Genomic DNA, 15,273 nt, shown 5'->3' with positions numbered 1-15,273 from the left:
CCACTTGCTGTTGTGAAATCAGAGTATAATTTAACTCTGTGAATTCATGTTGGGTAGCAGAGATGGCACCTAAATTTAAAGTATCATTCTCAGTCCAGGAAATGCAAAGAAGCTGTTGCATTCAGTTGTGCAGAGAGAGCGCTCTGGGATGGCTGGGTTTGGAAAGGTGACTTCTTTGAGCCAGAGCAGAGACAACCCTCAGACAGCCTGAATTTTGTACAGGGGAACTGGAATGCTATGAAGAGGTCTGCTAGGGGAAGGAGCAGGAAAAAGCTTGTCTCATAGGGAGCAAATCCAGGGAATATTAAGAGAAAAATGTATCCAGCTGCTTAAGGCCTTGATTTATTTTCTGATTTGTCTAGGCCAGAGGATAGAGGCTTAATCCGCGTTTCTTCCTGCCTCCCTTCAGTGGAGAGAGGAAAGCCAAATGTAAGATACTGCCCACTCAGGGAGGTGATATTTTCTGTGTCTGCATTACACAGGAGTGCTGTGGAGTAACCTCGGAGAAACATTTGCTCAGGAACCTGGCGGATTTGCTAGCCAGTATTCACCCTGAGAATAACACAGGGCTTATGTGGTGTTAGCGCAGGTAGCTGCAGGCTTTTTGTGACAATCACGGGCAGCGCATTTTACGTTATTTGCTAGAAAAAGGGCAGAAGGTATAATACATGGTTGCACTATTTAGATTTGTTTATCTGTTATACTCTTTTTATCAAATAATCTTGGTGCTGTAGTTTCAACAGGTACTGTATACTTATGCAAATGTGATATTTTAATACAAATGTCATTTATATTTCATAGAGGAAAGACAGCTGTTGTATTCACGTTTAAGTCACTTTCTGACAGTCTAGCACAATGTATCCTGTCCGTAAATTCCAGTAGCTTTTGTTGGTGGTAGGGGCTCATGCGGTGTGGGGGGGTGAGCCTGGTGCTTATGTAACAGTCCTGCATTTTCCTCTCCATCCAGATCAAGGAAAAGCTGCTGCAGCTGACAGAAAAGAGAAAAGAAATGATTGACAAGTGGGAAGACAGATGGGAGTGGCTGAGACTGAGTAAGGACATCCTTGGATTTCTTTTGGGCAGGACGACGTCTAACTCTCTCTTCACTGTGTCTTTCTGAGCGTTGAAAAAACCTGCAGCTCCTTACTCTTATTATTAACAGTGCTTGAAAGTGTGTTTGTACTGTAATAACTGTAAGATTCACACCTGTTGATTGTAAAATAACTGAGAATTTGAAACCAAGAAACCTGCACCAAAGGTCTTACTCCATATGATCAAATTTGGAGCTAGGTGAAACAAGTTTACCGTATTTTGCAGGTGTAACCCATTCCAACTGTGTTTCTACAAAGGATGCATTTTTAAAAAATAGGGAGAAGTAAAGCCCTGCAGCCTTACACATGTAACGTGCCTGCATTATTGGAGAGGCTACAATGTTGATGAGTGGTTTTACTGACAAAAGATGTACTTTTAAATATTGCAGCATTTTGCAAGTTTTACACCAGCAACAACAACCCAGTTCTGATACTCTAACAAGGTGATCCATATCTCATACACGCACTGAAGCCTTTGCAGCAGACAGTTGTCCAGGATCTCAAAACATATAGTGCAATGTAGTCATTTTGTGGGGTTCTGGGCTATTGTGTATATTTTATTCATTGTTTCTCAGCCTCAGCGGGCTTTAAGAAATACAGTAGCATGGGCGATTGTCCCTCTGTTTGGGTGTTTGCACCATATTATTCATCAAAATTGTTTGATCCCATTCACAAAAGCTGTGGAAGCTTTTTTTCAGCTGTGAAGACAGAAGGAAGGAAACCTGGAACTGTAGCACTACAGACAAGCATAAAGTACAGAAATACTTCTTGCTGAAGGGAACTACAGCCTACAGTCTAGCTGTTCTGTAGACAGGGCCATCCGAGGAAGAAAACCAGCAGATAACAGATTTTCTACTCTGAAGTTAGTAGGTTACAGCAGATTAGAACAAAAAGGAAACTCTGAAATGGCAAAATGAGATAGTCTATAGAAGAAGTGAAGAAGTCTATACAAGAGTAAAAGTTAAGGCTTTTTTATTTTTCCTCAAATCAAAACCAGCAGGACAAATTTATGTGTTTTATATGGTTAATTTCAGTGAGCTTAATTAGGGAAAAACCTTAGCCAAATACATTTACTTTTTTCCCAAGCTATTTTTAAGTAAATTCAGAAGATGCCTGATGACTCCGTGATGCCCTTTTTTGACATTAATGGCGCTGATATCTGTGCATTCTTTGCTCAGTTTTGGAGGTACACCAGTTTTCAAGAGATGCAAGTGTGGCTGAGGCCTGGCTGCTGGGACAGGAGCCCTACCTATCCAGTCGTGAAATAGGTCAAAGTGTTGATGAAGTGGAAAAATTAATTAAGCGGCATGAAGCATTTGAAAAATCTGCAGCTACTTGGGATGAGAGATTTGCAGCACTGGAAAGACTGACCACGGTGAGTGCTATAGGCAAGAATAACCTCTCTTGGCCATTCCCCTTCATTTTGGTGCCATCTGATTGTTCGGAATAACTCCCAGCATCACCAGCCTAATCTCCGTTTGTTGATCAACCTAGGCCAATCACCCAGGGCCTGAAGTTTCATGTTCCCAACAATACTAAGACCCTCTCAGGTTCATTTGAACTCAACAACCTGCAAGGATAGGTTAAGTGATAAATGACCTTATTAGCCAACAAGAGCTGTCTCAGGCCCAGGAGTGGTGATCCAGAAGCAAATTCAAGAGCTGAGCGGTTTGCTCCAGCCCTCTGCCGTACGGGTTGTACTGCTAAAAGGGGGATTCTGAGTGAAGAAGACCGAGATCCAAATCCTTGGAATTATTTTCGGTTAAAGACGACAGCGTGAGGAGAGTGGTGGGGAGGGGGGTTCGACAAAAATGTTTGTTGTGTTTTCACTGCTCCAGTACAAGACTACATTGTCCCCTAGAAAGACATAATAACCCCCAAAACCCCCCACATTTTGAGCACAGCTGCAATGTCAGTAATTAATGCTTGGAGAGCATGTTACCATCTTTGGAGAATCATTTTACTTTAGACACTAAAATTGAAGTGGCTTGATTTTTCACGCATACTGAGCGTCACAGCTGCAGACAAAATGAATTGGAGTTTCTCAGCATCTTCAGAAATCAGGCTGGTTTTATTTACATGGTTAATTTCAGGGACTCAGATGTGGAGCACACTATTTCTATGTACGGCAAGCAGACAAGAGGATGTCACTTCTCGATATTTTAATAGCTTGGGCTGCTTTCTTGTTTGTCTGGGTTTTGTTCCAATAGAAGGGATTAGAAAAGAAACATGGACAGCAGCAAGCTGCCGCCCAGGCAGTCTGCTTGATGTTAAAGGTTCTGATGCTGTATGCCCTTACTGACAAATTCAGTGCAACAAACTTTGCATGATTAAGACTTTTAAAGGCTGATGCCATCAAATTTTATTCCAATAAACTTTAATTTCAATAACGTTTCAGAAAAATGTACAGTTATTTTTAGTTTCTAGAAATGCCCCTGAAAGATACGCAGTGCTTTTAAATGCACAAAAATGTTTCATTTCTCAGTTGGAACTGCTGGAAGTACGTCGACAACAAGAGGAAGAGGAGAGGAAGAGACAGCCGCCCACTCCAGAGCCAAGCCCAAAGGTTGCAGAGGATGCAGACTCCCAGCAGCAATGGTAAGCCCAGGGTGCGGGGAGCTGAACTGCGTACCTTACACTGTTTCTTCAGACAGAGTTCTCAGGCTGAAGATGCATTGTAAAGGGAGAGTCTGGAGGTTGCACGGTTTTGTAACGTGACCCTTTTTAGAAGACTTGGTGGATGTGGTTTATTGGGGACAGGACCTTTCCCAGACATCTGAATTCACTGCTAAGTTGAATGTTCCAATTTTTCATCATGACGCAGTGTTACAGCTGCTGAGGTGTACCTGGCCCAGAAGTAAGAATGCTGTTTTTACAGCCCCTGTGTTACGAATTAAAATTTCTGAACAATCTTGGCTTTCTTCTTTAATTCGCATTAGTTACAGATAGATTTCAAGCCACGTCCATAGAACATTAATGTTTATAAAATTACTTATGTGATAGGAGTAGACTTATTTGTAAGGTAGCTGTCAGGAAAGCCTGTTTTGATCTCACTTAGCATTGGATTTATTCAGTTGGGCCTGAGGATTTTAAGAACTTGCTTGAATTTCTGAGGTGTGCAATATTCAGTAGGAAAATCATTTCGGTGAAAAAGATGGGTGACTTTGAAGAACTTACTACAATTCCTTTTCTTTTTCCTCTCTCCCAACAGGGATGGGACAAAAGGAGAACAGGTTTCCCAAAATGGTTTGCCGTCAGACCAGGAATCTCCACGGGTTAGTTACCGCTCCCAAACCTACCAAAACTACAAAAACTTTATTAGCAGACGGACAGCCAATGACCGATCGTGGTCTGGACTGTGACATACAGAATCATTTGCAGCAAAAGACACCGTTTTTCAGTATGGTTTACCGGTACTGGTTTAATCTTTTGGCTTCAGATTTCCCTGCTGCTTTTCTCTTCCTTCCCATCAGTTGACTTTTATTTAATTAGCAGCCCGTTGGAGATATATTTGCTTCACTTTAATCCTTGTTTATTTGAATCTCCCCACTGACACTCAGTTGCTTTAAGGTGACACATTTATTTCATGTTATTTACTGTGAGTTTTTCATGTCGCTAATAGTATTAAGATTTTCCAGCTAAATCGTCCTTTATATGAGTAATTGAGATTTAATGAGATTACATCATAATGAAGAAGAGAACTAGAATCTGACAGGTATGACGCATCGAGTTATACTAACAGGTTTCAGCACGGCAACGTTATTAAATCAGCTGCATTAGCAAGCGAGTTATTTACAAGGCCAAAGATAATACATGCAAGTGAGCTCGGCAGTAAAGGCTGGGAGGGAGGGGAGAGTTGTAACTATCGACAAATAAAAGCCTTAAGGTTAGTTGTATAACATTCCATGCAGAATGGACTCATTGACAGCAGATAAAAATAAACATGAAATAAAATATTAAAAACTAGTATCTAGATTTATCTTGGTATTTAGTCCTCATGAAGAGTTGTGATCTTGCTGAATAGCTGTTTTGGGGCCCCTTTTTGCCTTGGTCTTGTCCAATTTACACTACAGCAATTCCATTTACTGTCACTGGAGAGACAATAGTATAAATGAGAGTAGGGTGCAGACCCTTATGGAGAGGTTGTGATGCTTTTCTTTAAAAACTACGTAAAATACATTGGTCTAAGATCCCAGCTCTTTATTTTACATAGATGTGGGTTGAATGGTCCATGCCTTATTCATTCCTTTTTGATAGGGGATGTCCCAGTGGAGTCAGGATGCATGCCAATAATCTTAATGTGCAGCCAAAAAAATACCAGTAAATATGTATATATAGTTAAAGCAACACAGTAGTTGAAAACTGGCTTATCTCTCCATTACCTTCCTGTACAGCCTACTTGCTTCAATTAATGCTTTGAGTGGTGAGAAAAATGACACTTCTTTTTCTTATGTTTTTGAACCTCACTCTCTGAGGTCACATTAAGTGCAGGAAAGACTCCTGGCAGGCTGAGATCAGTGGATATTAGAGCTCTTACCAGTACTGCAAAGGAAATGCCAGTCCCAGTCTAGGGCTCTGGGAGGAAATGCCTTTCAGCATAAGTTTATGTTTCAAGTAGCCCATCCCAGTTACTTTTGGGTTTGCACACAGACTCTGTCAATGCTCTAGGATGCTAAGCAGTTCTACCTTTTTCTTTCTTTAAATAAAGCCTTTTGGTTCATCTTTAATACTAAATGAAGAAGTGAGCTGTCTGTTGTATATTCTAATATTTGTGAAATTATATATAGCTGTGGCAAGGAACGGGAGGTGGCCTGCAAGCACATCCCAGATCATCATCATCTTGTTGGTTACCACAGCCTTATACATCACCTGTTTGCTTCTTTTTTTATTTTATGATACATAATGCATTTCCATGTTAACCTTCGCCATCTGCACTTCAGTCTTTTCATGAGAGCTTTTTAGCTCAGTTCACTGAATCTTGTGTTGCGATACATCAGATGTACACAGCTGTATTTCTGATTTGAGGAGTGAAATGTGCTGCTGTTGATCCGAGTTTAGACTTCTGACGACTAGCTGAGCAGTGCAGCTGAATCGTTCTGTATTGGCTGAGCTCGTAAAGTGAGAAAGATGATTGAAAGGATGTGCTTCAGTAATTGTACTTTTGCTGTAACTTGTCTTTCCACTTCATGATGCATGTTTTTTTTTCTTTTGTCAGGATAACAACATATAGCTTCTTAATGCTTTTAAAAATCCCATATAAATTTTTGCAGATGATCTGGTGACTACCTACACCAGTGTTGGCTCTCTGTGCCTGTAAGAGTATGACAGTTCTCAGAGCAGTATAGCTGTAGCTTCAGACTTCACCATCTGGGAAGCCTTCAGATGTATTCTGGCTAAAAAGTAGTATGTAAAAGTAATTTATATAGATACACTTTTTTACTTGTATTAGTACACTTATATATAAAAATTACACTTTAGGATGAAGAAAAATGAATTAAGTCATCAAAAAAGGTCATCATTTTAGGCACTAGAAGTGTAAGATTTCACCTATTTATTACAGCCTACAGTACTGGCTTAAAACATTAAAGTGGTACTTATGCCAGCACAATATGTAGGCTGTCATCTATTTGCATCTGTAAAAGGCAGATACGTCTCTATGATTTAAGCTGTGGTGCAGAGACTTAAGTTGATGAACCGAATATAATGTTGCTCCAAGCACTATGAAAATCAGAGGGATGTCTCCAGTCATTGTCACCAGCTGTCTTGTTGCATGTTACAGTCCTGATTTAAGTATCTCAAGAGTAGTCCCTAGCCACTAAAGCACTTGCAACTAACCTCTCAGTCACGATTAAGAAAACTGTTTTCATGTACGTGGTAACTGTTTTGTTGTAACAGTACAGTTTGCTATTAATGTTTGTCCTCTGTTGCGTTGTCTCTGCATGCTCGATGCATGTTTCCATTAAAGTTTGTTTAGCTCCTGTTTTTTCTCTATTTTCATGACACATTCTTCACATAGCTGTTTATGATTCAGATTTATTTTGCTTGTTTTCTGTTAATTGTAGATAACACATGAAAAGGAAATAAAACCTGAAAGAGCATCAGAAAAGCTTTTCATAGCCCTGTTACAATCAGTAGCATTTTAAGTAGAAGTCACATGTCTGATCGTGTGATTAAAGTTGACAGTTGTCTTCTAAAAGCACAGGGTTGCGGATTGCAGCACTGAGTTACATGTTATTTCCCATAAAAACACGTTAAGTAGCTGTGCAGTGGCTGCTGTTTTGAAACTGGTCTGTTCTACTTCAGATTAGTGGTTACAGGGACCCTCAAATCAGCAATATTTTCACACTTGCCAGTATCGCTACAGAAAACCTGCTACTTTCAGCGTTGGTTTAGGTAACAGGTAGTTCTGGGTAGTTTAGGTAAGTTGTTGAGATAAGTTGCTGTGGTCTATGTAATTCCTTATTGCTAGTCACAAAGGCTTCATGTATCTCAGACAGGGATCTCAGAAGAGCAGAGAGTTTGAAGTTCAGTAACTGTCGCTGGCCAGCAAGATTGGCAAAGGGCTGTCCTTTTTCTGGAACGCGATCTGTTGGCCATTGGTGGTCAGCGCTAGTGATGATGGATTAGTGGAGCTTTCATTGGTGAATCACTGGTTGTTTATTTCACTACCTGTGTTATAGTAGCTGTGTTTGGATAATCTTCAGCCTCATCTATTTATTTACCCTCTCCCCCCTTTAATGCAGCATTTTTGTTACATTTTGAGATTTGGATACAGATAGTGAGGTTTGATGGCTTAGATTTATCCTAATTGTGAAGAAGCAGTGTCGTTGATTTTTTACTTCCACTGGATAACGGTGCAGGGTAGATGTTTCCTCTTACAAACTAAGCTGTAAGGCTACAGGTCTCTAGGGACAAAGTAAAATAGAAATGACTGAAGTGGAACGTGAGCTGTGATTCTTTCCCTGTTTCAGTGGTGTATTGTCTGACCTCTGGAGATTTAGATTGCTTAAAGGCAGTTAACCAATCCTTCCCATATTCGTAGCGGGTTGACACTTAGCTCTTCCTAGGTCAACATATGAGGTACAAAGGTGAGAGGTACAATAATGTGTACTTGGCAGGTATAAGAAGTTCTAGCAAACGGTGGCAAAATTTAGTTTGTTGCATAATAATTCGGCTGCTTTTGAATTGTCCAGGCCATGTGCAGAAGTGGGAATGTCTAATTATTGTGCCATTCACAAATACCTGCTTGTCTGCATAAAAACAGTCCAGAATGTTTGTAATCTACTAGAGCATTAGCAGCACTAAGCTTTAGTAACTTGCTAATAATAATAATGATAATAATACACACTGGTTGTGTAACTCCTGAGCTGCTACCAGTGGCTCTACATGTCAAAGTAATGGTACAAGGAAAAAAAAAAAACTGGGACCAAGCTGCATTTCAAAAGCTTATAGCCATTAGGATTCCAATTTAAATGATTTTTGGATGAATGGCTCCTGAAGACGTCGACAGCTTGACCAGTCAGAGCTGCTGGAAACATGGCTGCTCTCTAGGCTATCTCGATCACAGTCCGACAGGCAACGCGATCAACAAAGCAAGTGATGGGCAAGGCCTTGGTTCTGTCTTTGTTTGGGGGTAAATAGCTGTGTGATGTTGTGTGACTGTGGTGGTTTTCAGTTCCTTTAACAAAAATCCAATCCACCTAATAACGGAAGTCTGAAAAAGACCTTGATAAATTGACACATGACCTCATTTCCCTTGTCTTTAAGATCCAATATCCTAACTGGGATGGTGGAGATGAAATGCATGGTGTAATCTTTCTAATTTCTGCATGTTTTGATTTTGTTGTGTCACTAGGGGAATGGGGAAAGCGGGAAAGGAGCTTTTACAGAAACAAATAAATTGCACAGATTTTTGTAAATGCTCCTGGGCAATTTTGACATTTTTTCCTGCTAGCTCATAGTTAATATCTTTTATAGATTTTTTTAATACCCCAGTAATGCCATAAATGTGTTTAAGGTGGCTGATGTGTATAACTTCTACTGTTCCTCTAGGTTTGCAGAAAGTGTGATTGTTACTGTTCCAAACATTTGAGTACTTAGCAACAGAATTGAATTGCTCTCATTTTAGGAATAACAATATATAAAAGAATTATGAATTGACTAGCAGAGCAAAGCACAGTAAAATTCACACTGATGTTTAGCTGCTGTTATTTTCCCGTCTCTCCACCTATAAAATGGGTACTAATCCATTCATACCTTCTAATTTCCTTGGCCTTCTGTGTCTCCATGGAGTGTGAGAAAGAGCTCATTGGCCTGTGTCATTCTCCAGGCAAAGTTTATACACAGCCACATTGTGCAGGGAGACAGATTAACTGCGAGATACCTCAGTGTTGTGAGGCTTCTAGATGAACATTTTTTCCACTGTTCCTAGGTGGCAGAAACTGCAGAAACAAATGAAATGGTCAATGGAGCTGCAGAACAGAGGACAAGTTCGAAAGAGTCTAGTCCTGTTCCTTCTCCAACGGCAGACCGCAAAGCCAAGACCGCCATTCAGGCCCAGACTGCTGCTACCCTACCAGCCAAAACACAGGAGATTCCTTCAGCTCAGATGGAGGGCTTCTTACATCGCAAACATGAATGGGAGACACACAGCAAGAAAGCCTCGAGCAGGTAAAGTACTCGATGCTTAATGCAGGTAATTGCATCCGAACTCACCAAGGTCTAAGACAGTAAGTGTTATCCCTGCTGCTGTTGTCTTCTCACAGTTCCTAAAGACCTTTCAGCCTTATGCTCCTGCTGTCGTAGGAATGGCGTATGGATGGTTGAACAGTATATTTGATGAAGTTACAATCTAAAGATACACGGTAGAAAATGCAGTGTTAGACATATTTGGAAGGTGGAAAACAGAGGCATAAACATACCATGATTCCCCACTCCATATGATGAATCTGTGGCAGTAGTGGGATTTGATTCCAGATCTCTCAAGTTGTACGTTACTACAAGAAAAGAAAAACACGTAGGTGTGAGAATAGAAATGTCTATATTCTTCTGACATTTTCTGTTTGCACATTAGCACTTTCCACCTACTCTGTAATCTGTTCAGAAGAGAAAAGCGGGTGAAGATGATTTTGTGTGCCTTAGTTGATTCCATTCCTAAGGACCCGATCCCGCGGTTCTCAAACAGGCAAAACTTCTGAGATTTCTGTCTGCGCTGGAAAAGCAGACTGGAGTCCTTCATGACACGAGAGAGCTCTTGAAACCAGGTTTATGACTTGGCTGAGAAGGAAAATGTTGACTAGCAAGTGGTGAGCTACACCAACATCTGGGAGATTTGGTAGGAGCCGAAGTACTCAGCAGATCACAAACGAGTACAGTGCTACCATGATTTTTGTTCATCTAGAGTTGTTCACACGGGAGAACTACTTTGAGGCAGTGACAGACACCAATACTAACATCGAGGGACTCTTATTTCTAGTAATCATTGATTTTTATAACTTAGAGAATGAGGTGGATGATGCCACTAAGAGTATTTGTAACCATCAAGGATTTCACGTGCAATTCATTCGTTAGTTTGCAGCACCATGAGAATTCCTTCTACAATAAAGCATAGTCATTAAAAGGTCAATCGGTTTCTCTCCCAAGTATGCAAACTGCCTAGTCTGCCAAACAATCCTCCCACTGTTAGGATAGGCTTATGTCCTATCAAAGAGAGCTCTGGAAATCTCTATTCTGTTTGGCTCAAAGTCAGTACTTTTGTCTTCAAGCCATGCTTTTATGACAGAATTTGCTGCCTGCAGTTTACAGGACAGTGTATGCTGTATTTGCATCCTCAGACTGAACTAGTCTCCATTATCTTACAGAAATAATTGTGTTTGGTTTCTCCAGTTCTGCAAGTAAGAGCATTAGATTTATAAATACTTCTGTTGTTTTCCATGTCTTGAAGATCATGGCATAACGTGTACTGTGTCATAAACAACCAAGAGATGGGCTTCTACAAGGACTCGAAAGCTGCTGCTTCTGGCATCCCCTACCACAATGAGATTCCTGTCAGCTTGAAAGAAGCAGTCTGTGAAATAGCGGTCGATTATAAAAAGAAAAAGCATGTGTTCAAGCTAAGGTAAACTTGCTGAAGCATCTTGCTGTTGGTTTAACTTGTGGTGGGTATGTTCGCTGTGCGAATTCATGGGAAGATCCAGCCCAAGAACTGATCATAATTATTAACTGCAGTATCTACTTTTCTGAACAAGCTCTTCCCAACACTGAAACAGGCTATATTTATCAAAGGTAGCAAGCACAAAACAGTTTAAAAATAATCTGTGCGCTTTATTTATATCTGGGACAAGACTAAACATGTTTGACTGAAGTTAACAGCCTGCATTTTAAAAAGCTGGGCTTTTCAGCTGCTCCCTCTGGGATTAATTGAAAAGAGCTGAATGTTCATGATTCTGCTCTTTTCAAAATCAAACCTCTTGTTTAAAGTATGGATTTAGGAGACTACTTGAAGACAACTATCACGTTTTCAGGTCTAGAACATGTAGTTACAGACCATTTCATTTTGAAGTATGTGAGGTACTTGCTATTCAAAGGTTAAAAAAAAAAGGCTTTTCCTTCCGAAATTGTGTTTCTGTTTTACTGATCAATCTTTTAGTGCCAATAGTGAAAAAATATTTTATTATTACACAGCTGCTAGGTGATTCGGTCAAAAGAGACTCACTTTATGAGCTGATCATAAAGTTCGTGCATTGCAAGATAAGAATTTTTTTTTTTTTTAATTTTATATTGATAGAAGAATCCTCTAAAGATGATAGAATCCATATCCAGGGAAATTTGCTTTATAGCAAATATATAGGGAAATATATAGCAAATATTTAGGGAAATTTACCTTTCTTGAAGACAGGCCTGCAGCTATGTGATTCATCCTTTATCCTATTTTAAACGTCTCTGAATTGATAATGTAAGGATATGCTGTTCCAAATACAAAGTTAGGCAGAAAAATCAATTGCCCTTGTTTTCACAGTACCCTATCACCTGCATCAGGGCTCTCGGGTAATTGCATGTAGCATGTTTTCTTTACTCATTCGCATGCGGAGGGTCCCAGAGGGTTCACCAGCTCGTCATGTCAAATCTGTCTCTCCAGGCTGAGGAGGGGTTTGTTGTTGAACATCTGAGAGGCTGAGGTCTCTCACAGAAAGATCTAGTTGTGATCTATGGAGAGTACACTGGAAATATTTTTCTTAACTTTTTAAAGAAGAAAGCAAGGCATAATTATATTCTTCCTAGTCCCTGTCTGTCTTCGCCATTATTTTACTGTTTAATACTTAATTTCATTTCATAAAGAGATTTTAAAATGCTTTCTTTCTGTGGGGAAAAATCAGGAAGCCTGCAACACAGCTCCCACTGACCCTGCCTCCTGCTTGTTCAGATGCCTGATCTGATGTTATTCAGTCTTTTTTAGTTAATATATATCTTCACATACATTGTTAAATGTATCCCAGTTAAACCATCTGAGTAAATTCAGCACAGAAATAAAACAGAAGGGAGACTCTGGCCTTCAGTGTGAGAAGAGGCAGCTACTCATAAATAATACACAGTATAGTATCTCGAGTCACCACCACAGAAGTTCTGACAGCAGAGCAGCTGCAGAATTTTGCTAGGTTTCTACAAAAGCTGTGAAAACTCTGGGTGTTGCCTGTGACTTTTGTCTTTTTAAAGTACTGAGTAAACTTTTATACTGTCTTTTGCAAAAGAGAAGAGATCTGCCTGAGAGAGCAAGAACTGAAACAGCAATCACCAGCTGCTGAACGTGGCAAACTCTGCAGTGCGTCCTGACGTACTGGAACACGTCCGCTATCCCAAGCTTGTCTAGAGACCAGCATATACAGTGTGTGTGGCTGCCTCTGCATGACAGTACAAGATACCAAAACATGCGTTGTTGGGGTGTATTTGTGCACATATAGATGTTGTGACTGTCCCCTGCAGTCCCATATGTCTCAGTCTGATTATATACTGTAGCTAAACAAGCAGGAGTGGAAGCAGTGTGACTACTCCTAAGCTAAATTTGTGATGGTTGTTTTCTTTACAGATTGACTGATGGCAACGAATACCTCTTCCAAGCCAAAGACGATGTAAGTTTGTTTTTCTTACTGTTCACTACTGATGTGGTATCTGTGCTGTTGTACAACAGGAAAAAAATAGCTGCTAAGAGCTCAGGGGTGCGTTTTAATTTCCTGGTCTGCAGTCGTGTGCATATGTGCGCGTAACGTGTAGCTTCAGAAGCTCCCGCTGGCACCACCAGGGCAGCAGGGCTTTTCAGGTGCAGCTTCCAGTAGCCGTCTTCTGCAGGTGCGTAACCAGAGGAGTGCCAGATGATGAGTTAGGGCCGTGTTTCCTTTCATTTCCCACTTCTCTCCATTCCCCTTCCGCAATGTTGAGTGAATTAGAGAGGGCGTGTGGCACACGGATTGTAACAGCTTTCTGCCTTTGGGGCTTCTTGAAGGAGGAGATGAACACGTGGATTCAGGCCATCACATCAGCTATCTCTTCTGACAAAATCGAAGTGTCCCCGACCACCCAGAGCACTCCAGCCTCCAGCCGTGCCCAGACCCTGCCTGCCAGCGTCACAATAACCAGCGAGTCCAGCCCTGGCAAGCGGGAGAAAGACAAAGAGAAAGACAAAGAGAAAAGATTCAGCCTTTTTGGTAAAAAGAAGTGAACTCCATCTCCACACACTGCACTTCTCTGACCGTTCCAGTGGAATTCCAGCATGCGAGCTCAGAACCAATACGTTTCTCTCTGTGCCTCATGTTCCTCAATGTGATTGACATTTTTTTATTTATAGAGCGTTTTAAAATAAAAAGCCAACAAAAAGAATCTAAAGTTACAAATGTATGAGGTGCATTGGGCAGCTTCTGTAGGAGGGGGAGGACCAGGTTTTGGGGGTTTGTTTTTGGTTTTTTTTTTTTAAATGAAGTTAATGTAGATTAGATCTTAATATTTAAACTGTTCCTCAATTTTGTGAGGCTGTCTTGGAAAATAACCCACTCCTAGTGCTATTGGTATGCAAGGCAGCGGTGCTTTCGAATCTACTGTGCACATCAAAAACCAATGTACAAATTTTCAAAAATGTTCACTTCCATTTGAGGTTGTTATGCTGAGTCTTGACTAGTAGAGCCTCCCATTACAATTCTAACATTTATTAAAACGATAGTGTATTATCTTGCTGTAACAGAGTGCAGGTATGCATTAACTTACAGACAAACCATTTATATCCTGGCATTGGTTATTAACACAACCTGAAGCTTTTCTGCATCAAGTACGACAGATAAGAATGTTGGTGTACAAGATGGATTAGCAGGCTGATACAGTTTTAAATAATCTGTAATTTCAAAATTTTTTTTTTTTTGCTGAAATACATTATATTGTATGTTTCAGATAATTCTAGTACAAAGTATAATAAGACTAGATGTATAATAAACCCTTTAAAATCATTGATAAGTGTAAAAGTGGAACTGAAGCATTTACTGGAAAAGTAATGTTACTCAAATGGTTACTTGCTTGTCAGCTGCGGCACTGTGTGTTATAATTTTGCTGCATTACCTTGCTATTTGATACATAGTGTGCATTTCTCTGTCACTGTAACTATTGTAATGAAAAATTTTCATCTTACTGCACAATCAAAAATTACATTTAATAGGAATGAACTTTCAATGACTGGGCCTGTAGTCAAGAGTAGTACTGGAACTGGCTTTCAGTTGTATCGAACTATACCTCTAGACTTTTACCCTATCTGTTAAATATATGCTATGTCATTAAATGCTTTTAAAACTAAATATGCTGGTTAAGTTTCTTATTTCATTTCTGACGATGTTAAAGCATAATTTTGAAAGAGGATCAAAAATAAAGTTATTTTAAAATGTCATCTCTCCTGTGCACTGAAAAGAATGCCTTCAAATGTAATTCCGTTTTTTTGTGTGTGAAAGTTCGTACCGAAATAGTTGTCTTCTCTCTTTCCGCTTTTCTTTACCTTCCTTTCCCCTTCGCTTCCCACCTGCCCTGCCTTTCACCCTACGCCCCAAATTAAGTGCCAAAGAATAAAGAGGGGAAGGAATTAAATCAATGTTTTGTGAAATATTTTGACATGGATATTTTTTGTGAGAAAAAAATCCAGCAGAATCAATGGAAG

The 15,273-nt window shown here is 40.1% G+C and overlaps 1 protein-coding gene across 4 annotated transcripts in view; it reads left to right on the top strand.

Moving 5' to 3' along the window:
* SPTBN1 (spectrin beta, non-erythrocytic 1) overlaps positions 1 to 15,009 on the top strand; it is a 136,248-nt gene extending 121,239 nt beyond the window's left edge. For all 4 annotated transcript variants that reach the window (XM_075147816.1, XM_075147815.1, XM_075147817.1 and 1 more), the window contains 8 exons: positions 968 to 1,052; positions 2,270 to 2,466; positions 3,577 to 3,689; positions 4,303 to 4,366; positions 9,523 to 9,761; positions 11,035 to 11,208; positions 13,174 to 13,216; positions 13,588 to 15,009. In XM_075147816.1, coding sequence (XP_075003917.1) covers positions 968 to 1,052; positions 2,270 to 2,466; positions 3,577 to 3,689; positions 4,303 to 4,366; positions 9,523 to 9,761; positions 11,035 to 11,208; positions 13,174 to 13,216; positions 13,588 to 13,803 — 1,131 coding nt within the window. In that variant the 3' untranslated portion in view covers positions 13,804 to 15,009. The remainder of the gene's footprint in view (positions 1 to 967; positions 1,053 to 2,269; positions 2,467 to 3,576; positions 3,690 to 4,302; positions 4,367 to 9,522; positions 9,762 to 11,034; positions 11,209 to 13,173; positions 13,217 to 13,587) is intronic.
* Positions 15,010 to 15,273: the final 264 nt, after the last annotated feature.

This window comes from Calonectris borealis, chromosome 3 (assembly GCF_964195595.1).
Source record: "Calonectris borealis chromosome 3, bCalBor7.hap1.2, whole genome shotgun sequence".
Taxonomy (NCBI): domain Eukaryota; kingdom Metazoa; phylum Chordata; class Aves; order Procellariiformes; family Procellariidae; genus Calonectris; species Calonectris borealis.
Note: the sequence above shows the minus strand (reverse complement) of the source record. Positions and strands in the feature narration are given on the sequence as shown.